The sequence below is a fragment of the Arctopsyche grandis genome, chromosome 9 (genome assembly GCF_051622035.1).
Source record: "Arctopsyche grandis isolate Sample6627 chromosome 9, ASM5162203v2, whole genome shotgun sequence".
NCBI classification, from domain to species: Eukaryota; Metazoa; Arthropoda; class Insecta; order Trichoptera; family Hydropsychidae; genus Arctopsyche; species Arctopsyche grandis.
In genome coordinates this window covers 1,504,327-1,516,553 of record NC_135363.1, presented here as the reverse complement: position 1 = coordinate 1,516,553, position 12,227 = coordinate 1,504,327, and the positions used below count along the sequence as shown (strand labels likewise).

General features: G+C 32.1%; 1 protein-coding gene across 1 annotated transcript in view; it reads right to left on the bottom strand.

Annotated features, from left to right (window-relative positions):
* LOC143916329 (adenylate cyclase type 8-like) overlaps positions 1–12,227 on the bottom strand; it is a 79,862-nt gene that overhangs the window by 15,653 nt on the left and 51,982 nt on the right. Inside the window, exons 2-4 of the mRNA XM_077437359.1 lie at positions 6,432–6,562; positions 650–799; positions 441–560 (exon numbers count right to left, since the gene is read on the bottom strand). Of these exons, the coding sequence (XP_077293485.1) occupies positions 441–560; positions 650–799; positions 6,432–6,506 (345 nt within the window). The 5' untranslated portion in view covers positions 6,507–6,562. The remainder of the gene's footprint in view (positions 1–440; positions 561–649; positions 800–6,431; positions 6,563–12,227) is intronic.

The following is a 12,227-nucleotide window of genomic DNA, read 5'->3' as shown; positions in this document are numbered from 1 at the left end:
TTTCTATATGTTTAAAACTATCTAAAAAAAATCCACGTGCCACATTCACCGCTGTGTAAATTCTCCCTTAGGGCCGGGCCGCACCGCTCAACTCGCGAACAACTTGGTTGAGGGCGACCAGACCAATGCATGCAGGTAGATGGGACATGCCACACTCGTCAACTTGTTTGTCGCACACATTTCCATACATTTTTTCGTGTCGCGCAACAAGTCGGCCGACAAAGTTGCACGGTGCGGCCCGGCCCTTATTGTGGCATTGCAACGTATACCGGGTTCAGCTAGTAGTTAATAAAAAAAAATGTATACAAAAACTTTCATTTGATTGATACACGTGACAAGGGTGAAAAAATGAGACTGAAATATATCATCATTGAATTCCTTGATACTGGTTGTAAACCAACCCGTTAGTTGAGTGCTTCCACAAATGAAACAATACACACCATATTTTCTTTATTATCACAGATATCCAGAGTGAAGCTATCAATCTGAGGATCTTCAGCAGAGTACGCGACAGAAGAGGAAGCACCATCTCCAGGAAATCGTTCTGCTAATCCATCGCCCTGTCGACAAAAAAAAGACGGCGAAATAAAATCCGACTCTCTAGTACGGTTCGAGTGCTCTTGTACATGTGTGCGCAAGTAGATATTACCTCGATGGAGCATTGTTCTTCGGCTGCTGCTTTGTCGTCTCCCAAATCCATCTCCTTCCTGTCTTCAAAGCACTCCTCGTCTTTCGTATCGTCCACGTAAGAGTCGTCTATATTGCAGTCGCTTCCGGTGCATTCGTCGGGTCCTATGCCCTGTTGAACAAAGCTCGTTAGCTAAAGTGCACTTTGAGTTACATACAGTAATCGATACTATCTACATAGGTATAAACAGCGTAATGTGAATCTAGAAACGCGTCCTTATGTTTGGCCGCAACTTTACCTCACGTAAGTAAAGCCATTCCTGAAAGGATAATATTATTCGGTCCAACTTCGTATTAATGTATTTACGTGGGCGCTGAAATGGTCTCATCTTTGGAAACGTCGATAAGATAACCTTCATTCAAATTTGTTTGTTTGTTTGGAATTGCGAACAACAACTATGTATACATTCTTTGTATGCATGTACATATATGTAAATTATTAAAAAAATAACGTTTTTTTACATAATCATACGAATATTACTTTCCCTTTCAAATATAACTGCTGTGAGTTATTTGATTGCTATTTATATTCATTCAAATATACACACATATTTTTTTTGTATTCATTTTTGAGCAGTAATACTCATGAATGGTTCAAATTGGCAATATTTTCATAATTAGTTCTAGTCGACGTCAGTTTTATGAATAAATTCATTATATATATTTTAATTGATTATTTTATGTTTTCATTTAAATTTTAAGACTTTCTATTGAGGTCTGCTTTCATAAATATTATTAAACGTTATTTCTGTTTAAATAATGTACATAGTTTTAAAACGTCCTGAAAATAGCTTGATACAATTTTTTCATTCCTTGTTAATTAAAATTTATTTTTTATCACATTTCAATACTAATTTTCAATTCCAAAAATGAAATTCCTTTTAATGTATTTTAAGTTGTTAATAAATTAGATTACATAGATTTTACATAGATTAGATACATAGATTTTTTTGTATTGTGATAAAAATGTAACTTTTTTAATATTTTTTCTATTCATCGATCACAAATATGATAATATTTAAGAACTCTAGTCTTTTTTTTATTTTAAGAAGTTCAATCGTATGAAAAACATTTTATATATAATATGTAATTTAAAAAAATAATAATATTTAAATATCAGATAATTTTCTTTAATTTATTGTATTTAATGACTATACAATAAACATATTTAACCGCTTCGTTTAATTCGAAATCAATGGTCAAACATACATACATTCATATCTATACAATTTATATACATATCATCATCTACAGCCATTCACCATCCACTGCTGGATGAAGGCCCCTCTAACACTCTTCCACTCGTCTCTCTTTTGCGCAACTCTCATCCATCCCAATTTCCTAACTTCGTCTACAAATCTTCCCTGCGGTCTTCTTTTTACCCTTATGCATTCTCTCGGGTACCATTCTTGCACTTCTTTTGTCCATTCTTCTAGCCACGTGACCCACCCATTGCCATTTCAATAGCTTCACTCTATCCACTAAATCCACTACTTTTGTCATACTTCTCACCCACGTATTCCGTTTCATGTCTTTCCTCGTTATGCCAAGCATACAACGTTTCATATTTCTTTGAGTTTATATATATACATATCTGTACAAATGTATATTACCAATACTAAAATTACTAATTTTAATATGAGACAATATTTCAGTCAGATACCATTTATTTTTCTAATTGCTATTTTTCACTGTGATGGATAGCGAGTGATCAGGACTTATATTTTATTTTATTTCTCATACATACATACATATTTCTCATTAATACCTCTATGCTTCGAATTATGTTAAATATAAAAAAAAGCATTGATATATGTATATTGATATATGTATAAATGATTATTTTCGAAAATAATTAGCCTCACAGATGCGAAAGAGAGAGGGAATTCAGTACACGCCGCGCTCAATGGTTAGTGTGAGAATGATATCCGCCTTAGAATGACGACTTTTTTTGAGCCATTATTTTTTTTTCATTTGTTACATTTATTTTACATATATAATATTAATGTTTAAGAGGGCTGGACACCAGCACCTTTGTCCATACAAACGTATTACATTTCTCCCTTCCTTAATTATGGCACTAGAGAACTTATTTTTTAATATGCTATGGATATCTACCATTGGCATGTTTCTCTGGTTTTATTTATTTTCATTAGTTATTTTTTATACGAGCTAGGAGCCGCCAAACATGTATAAAATCGCCCCTTTTTTACACCCACGAAAAGAGTCCAGCGTGCTTATTTAATGGTTGATTTTTAAAAAAATACGAGCACACAAACATAGAAAATATCTTTCTCATACCGATGATGAAGTTTTTTTTAATTGGTCCAGTTTCGGAGGAGAAAACTAGAGAATACGAAACCTCGATTTTGTCCATTTAAAATAGATATTATCTGGTCGAGGCGCAACTGTCGCATGCACTCAATATATACATTTACTCAATATATATGTATATCGAAGAAAGGAACGGCAATAAAATTAAGGTTTCGGGTATATAGCCCTCTTAATACGTGATCAAATTATTTTTATAGCTAGTTACAATAATTTTAAAACACACATTTATAACTGGACACATTTTAGCTTGGCGTCCAGAAAAGTGAATAGCGTATATTTTCAATTTTAAAAAGAAAAAATGTATTCGCACAGTGAATATAAATATAATTTACATTTTATTTTCTCGGAATTGGCTCATTTTTGCGCGGCTGTGCAGATAGCAATTTGGAGTCATCTTTTGTGCGGCGGCTTCTTTTGTTTCGCTCATTTGTATGTTACGGAACGGACGGGATGGGCCAAAAAATCGATGCAAATTCACAGAAAACTAATTTAAAACCAATTTTTCCCTCTTTTCCCGATGAGTGGAAGTTTTCCCGTTTTTCCTCCGCAGTTGCCCGTCTTCGTGCTGCTACTGATGGAAAAGGATGTGAGAGATAGACGTTTTAAAATTGGTTCCCGGTTCCCCTCTTCCAATTTATTCAAATATTTACACAGCCTAATATTACGCAAAGCGAAACTTCGGTCGGTATTACTCATTTATTATTAAACACAGTCATTCAAAATTCATACTTTTGTTATTTATCCTACCCTCATCGTGAGAGGATACTATTCATTTTATCATAAGTACAAATGTACATCGTAGTAATTAAAATGCTCACTGAATGACCTTTTAATTTAATGTACTTTAAATTTCTGCACAATTTCAAATCAAATGAAATAAATTGTAGTGCTTTAGCAGTATTACAAAATAGTATTTAATTATTTATGTTGATTTCAAAGTCAAATGTCAAAGTTCTATCGTCTTGAAAATACCATGGAAATTCATCAACTTTTTTACGTTTTAACTTTTAACTAATTTCACTACTCTCCAAAAAAATGTTATCAGCAATAAATTATAACTTTTCTTAACGCCTTTTACTCCCTAAATACGATTTTGAAAGTAAAAAGCACTTACATATAGCAGTTTCAAATATACATAGGCATTATATGTAAGTATATAGGAATTAAAAATGAATGGCTTTTCCAATAATAGAGTCACACGGTTAGATTCACAAAAACAATATATGAAGATATATGTACATATTAATTACACTAATCTGCCAAATTAATTATTTATTTATTTATTTATTCTAAACAGACCATTTTGGCATAACAGGAATTCCTAAAGCGCCACAATGGTCAAAAAATATAGCACAAAAAAAAATTATACTATATTATATATACTAAATATATTATTTAAATGTTAAATAATGTTTCTCGTTTCATGGTACGTGAAAAAATATTATTGGTGGCGGAAAAACATTGCGATACCCAATTATTGTGAATTTTCGTATTTTTTCAAGCTTTGAATGGGGACGATTTTATTTGTATATTTCTTTATACAGAATATAATAAATACTAAATGTAAAAAAATATATATAAAATATAAATGGATAAAATACCAAATTAGCACAGCCAAGTTGCCTGAAGAATTATTTAAAAACAGTACTTTGCCTATAATATATTGGCTGTATGAATATATGTACATATGAAACTTTGAAGTTTCCTATAGCGTTGCTAGTTTACAAAAATCAGAGCAAAGATATAAATATTTAGGGGTAGTATTTGTGGGTCACAAAAAATCTAATATGAGGGATACAATCTTTTAATCGGTTGCCAAGGGTCAAAAAGATTGGAAACTGCCGATGTAACTAATTTTTGAAAAATAATACATGTCCCAAAAATTGTAATAGTTTTAATTATTATAATATTATAAAAGGGGAACAATTATTTGTTGGTTTAAAAATAATTAAAATGATCAGTTAAAAATTATAATTAATGATCAGTAATTTATTAAATAAGTGATCAGTTAAATAATATAAATGATTAGTAACTATTCATTTTTCGATCAGTAATTAATTAAATAAGTGATCAGATAAATGATAAGTAAAACCAAATCAATTATAATTTTTGACTGTTGGATGATAGCGCGTCGCCCATCTTACATAGATCTTAGCAGCCAACGCTTATTTATTTAAGAGGATCAGGTTAGGTTAGGTTAAGCTAGGGTTGGCCCTATTAATTTAAGATCAGGTTGTAAGGATCGGTATTTGTTAAAAAAAAAAACATATCTTAGCAGCCAGCACTTATTTATTTAAGGGTACGCATATCGAAGAAAAAGTCAGTCCAAGGGAAAAAAAAACAAAAATCAGGAAGCCAGTAGCGTCAGCAAGTGAAAGAAAGTCAGTTGAATGTCAGATTTTATCAACACGTGATCCGGCGTAAACAAAGAAACGCACCCGGGTAGAGAGTACACAACCTAAAAAAATCCGATATGGCAACATTGGCTCTTCTTCACCTGTCGTAAATGCGTAAAACTCATCGTTTCATTTAATAATTGATCATTTATTTTAAAATCGTATCATTTCGTTTAAATACTGATCATTTTGGTTAAATTACTGCTCATATTATTTAAATACTTATCATTATATTTAACAACTGCTTGCATAGCAACTGATCAATATAAACCGATCATTTATTATACTCACTGATCAATCCATTATTTTTACCTACCAAACGTTTTTTTACTGATCAAAATGTGAATTTTTTACTGATCGGTTAAATAGAAGCCAATTTTTAATATTTTAGAAACTGATATATTATTTTTATCTGTATTTCTGATTTTGTATTTTTCTGAGTGAAATAATTTAGTACATGTCCTGATACCCCAGAAATGGACCTGATTTAAATAACATATTTCATTGATTAGACGTTATATTCTAATAGTGTAATATAAAACCAAACAACTGATCAAACTGATCATTTATTATATTCACTGATCAATCCATTATTTTTACCTACCAATCGTTTTTTTACTGATTGATTATATAGAGGCCTTATAAAAGTTATAATAGACAATTTTAAAACTAAGCAACACCTTCGTAGAGAATCAAATAATCCACAGCGTATACGAAATTCAATCACGACATTAATCATAACACATAAATCAAATACCAACAGCGTCGACTCCAATCATGTACGAACCACTCCTCGAATCAAATAGAGCGTATCGGATTGAGCAGCTTTATGTATATGTATATGCACATATTTAAATGTATATAATATGTAGAGTGTGGAGGCAGCGAAAAGGTTAATCCAAACGAGAGGCGAACGCGCCGCACTTCAATTTTCCTGTATCGAGTTTGCATCGGTTTGTATACATCTGGATACGGCAGTATTCGATTAAAGTAGAGTCTAGATTATTGTATTACCTTTCTGTGATGCTGGTGATGAAGATGTCGCAGACTGCGACTCCCCACGGGGTCGACTTCCGGCAGGTAATTCATTTTGGCGCCAACTTGCCCCTCCGTTTCCGGCGAACGGGCAAAACCACCCTCATAACCTGGCAACAAGCGACGAGTTATCAATTGAAAATACATGGATTGAAAATGTCTTCCAATATATTATTATTTATTATTTATTATTTATTATTTTATATATAGATATACACCAGGAAAGCTTGACAGGAAGACCCCAATGCACCTTCCTGGACAATTAATTACAAACAATGCAGCTTTTTATTATAACATAAATCACTGTATATCCAGAAGCTGAAGAACACGAAATAACAATTAATTTAATAATTAATCCATTGAGACATCTATGGATTTAGATTTTTGTACATAATTTTTACAAATTATACACACAATAAATACAGAAGATTTGTGACAACCGGAAAGATGATTTTTTGCCAATTTTGAGGAACCGTTTCAACAATGATCAGATGTAATTGGCAAACTCTGATAAGAAACGATCGATTTGGAGTCACAAATACCCCCAAATCTAACCAGCAGTATGGCGGATCGAATCCACTGATCACTTGGTGCTAAACATACTTGCTACCATTAAGCCATACTGCTGGCTGCATATGTATATGTATGTATGTATAGTTATAGCAATAAAATTTGCTGTTTTATTAAATAAACTTTTTGTGGCTTATTTTGCACAAATAAAATATATACAAAAGCTATACACGAGAAACATGTGTTGTTGTGTGATGTTTGAAAAGATATGAAAAATATGCAAATGGTGTGATAATTTTATTTTATTTTATTTTTTATTATGTAGCTGTCATATAAAGTCTTATCCACTGTGGCAAGGGTAGTGGAGAGAGGTTAGAGAATAAAATTGCAAAGGAGTCATGCAGCTAGAAAAATAGACGATAGATGGACGAAAGATGTGCTCAAATGGTATCCAAAATAATGTTAATTGGATTATTAGTCACATTGCGATCGCCCAAAAGACAATTTTTGCTATGAAAATCGCAATACGGAATTTTTGGCACTCGATTTCTCATATGATAGTTATCGTTAGTATGATGGACTTTTCAGCTGCCAAAATAATAACAAAAATTGGTTTATTTTATCGAGGTAAGACAGTTATCAATAGAATTTTTGTTGTTAATCCACAAGAATAGTCGAAATATGATTTCTATAAGTGGAATTTTATTTAATTCTCATATAAAGACAATTTAATATATCATCCCTATTAATTCAATTCAAATTCGTGTAAATACGAGTAAATACTAGAACGAGCTTTTAGCTCGCAATTTTACCGATTTAAAATTCAGCACACTTAAAATTAACCCTTTTAAACGAAAACAAAAAATAGTGTGACCAGAAAACTATCTCAATAAACATGTTTCAATAGAAAATACTCAACATAAAATAGTATTATCAGTGGGAAAAAATCCCAAGTTAAAATACGTACTTTTGACTTTTGGTTTGAACTGAATGACTATTTAGAGAGATTTGAAAGCTTAAAAGTACTACAAATGGAAGATAAAATACCCGAATATAGATTCCAAGATTCATTTTGAACAGGAAATTGACAGATTTTGAGACATCGACGGAATAAGACCAAGATTTAGAAAAATCGCACGATTTAAAAAACACATATATCTCCGAATTTCGAGCCAATTAATATTTTTTATTACCAGATTCGTGTTTACTGGGCATAGATCTATAAGAAAAGTCATATCTCGTCTCTGAACCATTTTTCGTGTCGAACAGTGTAATTAACGAGACATCTAAATACATAATTATTATGTACTTACACATGTAAACCGAAACAATACCTGACATCTATGGTCAGATATTACAAACATCGTATAAATACGATTAATAACATTTTTCATGTAACAATACGAATTTTTACAATCGATAAACAACGACAGAGACATCTGGCGAAACCTGAGATATAACAATAACTCAAGGTTTTCAACAGAAAAGGAAAGGATTGGGAAGGAAAATCCAATTTTACAGGAACCGTTTCAATGAAAATCAGAAAAATTGCAAAATTCTGATAAGAAACGATCGACCAAGGTCTGGCCAACAACGAGACTCTTGGTGGGAATCGAACCCGTGACATCAAGCACGAAAGAATTCAATAATCACCACTAGACCACGCTTCTGGTTAAATACGAAATAAATAATTTAATACGATATATGTAAATATGAAACTATGATAAGCCAACAAAAACATAATGAATATATACATTAAAGTTTGGAGAAATTGATGAACATATTGATGAAATTTTGGTATATCTAATAAAAGCCCAAGATTGCAGATTTAAAAGGTCACTTTCTTTCGTTCCTTTTAGCCTTAGCTGAGTCTCACATACCATACCATTATTGCAAAGTTTTACAGCATCTTTAAGCTGGAATAAGTGGCCAGTGTAATGTTCGAACATCTCCACGGTATCGTTAGTTTCGCTTGTGTTTTATTAAACGCGGCAAAAGCTAAGGTTAACCGTGAAACGACCTCAATCTGAAAAAATTGGGTGCATGCATGAAATAGGTAGATTGCTTATTCAACGAAAACGCGAAAGTATGAAATTTGTATGAGGGATAGATAGCGCAGTGTGAGTTTGCGCAATACACCATTCGAATGGTGCAATATACAAGTATATTTCCTATTTTAATGCATACTAACTTTTTTTTTGGCCCTCTCTGGAGGAATATTCTAGTGCCGTTTATGGATTAGGAATGCGCTGGGAAAACTCGTAAAAGTCGTAACTTTTCTACGATCGGAATTCGTTTTCGTTTTTTCTTATGGAATTGAATTTATATTGTGCAATTTTGTTTACTTGGCAGGTAAGCCAACAATGTTATATATTTACAATCTAATTCGGATATGGTTTCGAATTTGATTTTGTGTTTTATTCGTTTGTGGATTCTTGATGGCTTTTTATTTCGTCGTCGTCGTCTCTTTGTTTGAATGGAAAAGTTTGACAACAAAAGTCAGAAAGCAATGTCTTGTTTTCCAGCGGAAATATAATTTTCTCTCACAATACGAGATAGTTTCTGAATCACTCAGAAATATTAAAAATTAAAATATGATTTAAAACATAAAATAGAGTGGTCTTAGCGTTGCGGATTTGTTTTAAATATACCACGTTTCTACTTTTTGTTTTAAAAAGAATAAGAATAAAAATTTAAAAAAAAAAGTATATCAAGCGTAAAGGTATTTTTTTATTTATGTTTATTTACATTTTTTACTCATACCAGGAAGGCATAACAGGCAATCCCAATACGCCTTCCTGGGCAATTACAAATATTGCAGAATTTTTCATTATATAAGTAACTGAATTACGAGACACTGAAAAACTCGCAAATCAATGAGACATCTATCAAATCGTACACAAACTTATTTATTGCACATTAATCAAACAAAAATTATTGGTGACATATTGTATATATGTATATAGGAAGGATTTTGGCCAATTTTTACCGGGAACCGTTTCAACAATGAAATAAGAGAAAATTGGCAAGCTCCGATAGGAAACGATCAACCTGGAGTCACAAATCCAGGTATAACCAGCAGCATACTCTGAAAAATTCATTTTCACTCGAGGCCCGGCCCTGGGATCGAACCCGGCACCTCACGACGCTAAGCAGACGCTTAACAACCGAGCTATGCTGCTGGCTTATGTATGTATATATTTATTTACTAAGCTAAGTATTTTAGCCAACAGTGGTTGCGTTTATGTTTAGTACCGAGAGGTTACCGGGTTCGATCCCGTACTAATATTTAATACTGTTGGTCAAACTTGGATATTTGTGACTTCAAGTCGATCGTTTCTTATCAGAGTTTGCAAATTTATCTTATTTCATTGTTGAAACGGTTCTTCCATCAAATTGGCAAAATCCATCCTACCCACTATGTCACAATTACCTGGATTTGATTTATGTACAATATGTAAAAATTTATGTTCATGTCTAAATCCATAGATGTCTCTATGGATTAATTAATTGTTAATTTCGGGTTCATCAACCTCTCGAAATACATTCATCGATTTATGTAATAAAAATGCTGCAATGTTTGTAATTAATTGTCTAGGAAAGCGCATTGGGGTCTTTCTGTTAAGCCTTCCTTGTATATATACATATATGTAAAATAAAATAAAACATTGTTTTGAAAAATAAATCTAAATATTTAAGCCTATTTGCAACTTGTTGTCTTAGGGCGGTTTCAGACTAGCGTTTTTATACGCGCGTATAATCTCGTTTTTTGAAGTGCATGTAGGCGCGTATAGGCGCGTCGTTTTCCATACGCGCAACTCGTACGAGCGTAGACGCGCTTATAAGCTCGTATTATCCATGTTGATACTAAATCACCACTACCGGTTCGACCGAAAATGCCGGAATAAGCCCGTGTACGCGCGTCCGGTTTTTTGAAGCGCGAAAAGTAGCGCGCGTGTAAACGCGTATGCCGAAACGACCGTATACGCGCAGAAAAAAACGCTAGTCTGAAACCGCCCTTAGATATATATAAAAAATTTAATATATGTAAGAAAATGAAATTTTCATTAACAAACATGTACTTATTATTTTTTTAAACAAAAAGAGGTCTATTTTAATGTACGAGAATATTTAATAATATGTACTTCACATAAATAATTCTACTTCCGCAAATAATTGACAGAATTTAATTCAATATAAAAATTTATTGACTTTATCTTCTATACGAATATCAAAATTAAAAGACGCCAATTTATGAATAATTCAATTCAATATTAAATGAACGTCAATTGCGGTCAATTTTGAACTTGCTCGTATAATAAGCATATAAATGAAAATGGCCTTGATATACAATCGCTCAAAGAAAACAGAAAAAGTAAAAAGCAATTGCACTTTCTTACATACATACATACATATCTGCCTTATTTCCTTCAACAGACGACTAATGGAAAAGGAACTTTATCCAATAAACTTTTATTAAAAAATATATATTTCATTTGTCAGAAAACACCCCAGCTCGATGTAAGTTGAAAGTGTTTGCAAACTTAATAATATAATAAAAAATACATCACAATGATTTGTACATATTGCAAAATCACAGTGCTTTATAACACAAGTTATCCACATCACTGAACACTATTAGAGAGAGATTTACCATTGTTTCAAACCTCGATGGTTTCAGTCATCACAGTAATTTCGCATCATGATATTATACGGAATTTCCAATTGAATTTCAACTCTTTCAACTGTGAAAGTTTCATACAACTGCTTCGGAAAGGGTTCAAAATTTAACCGCACAGAAAACACCTCTCGTGCGCGAAATTGATTAGTTTTTTCGCGTTAAGAATAAAAATAAAGCAAAAAAAAAAGACACAACGTAAAAAGCAACGCTAGAGTGCGTTCGCGGTTTCGTCGCATCAGAACTCAATATAGTCCCCGTGTTTGGTGTACCGAAAATATCAGTTTTGTGCATCATTGAGAATTGATGGCAACTGAGGATCATTCGCAACAGCCATGGACCGTAAAAGCTACACTTATCTACGTATTATATTATATATATATATATATATATATATATATATATATATATATATATATATATATATATATATATATATATATATATATATATATATATATATATATATATATACTATATATTTTGGTACATGTATATAAGGGTGGCCTCGCTTGCTAATTTTTTTGACATTCCATTAAATATACACAAGTCTCGTGGTAAAAGCCGTAAATATTAATTTGTTTTTT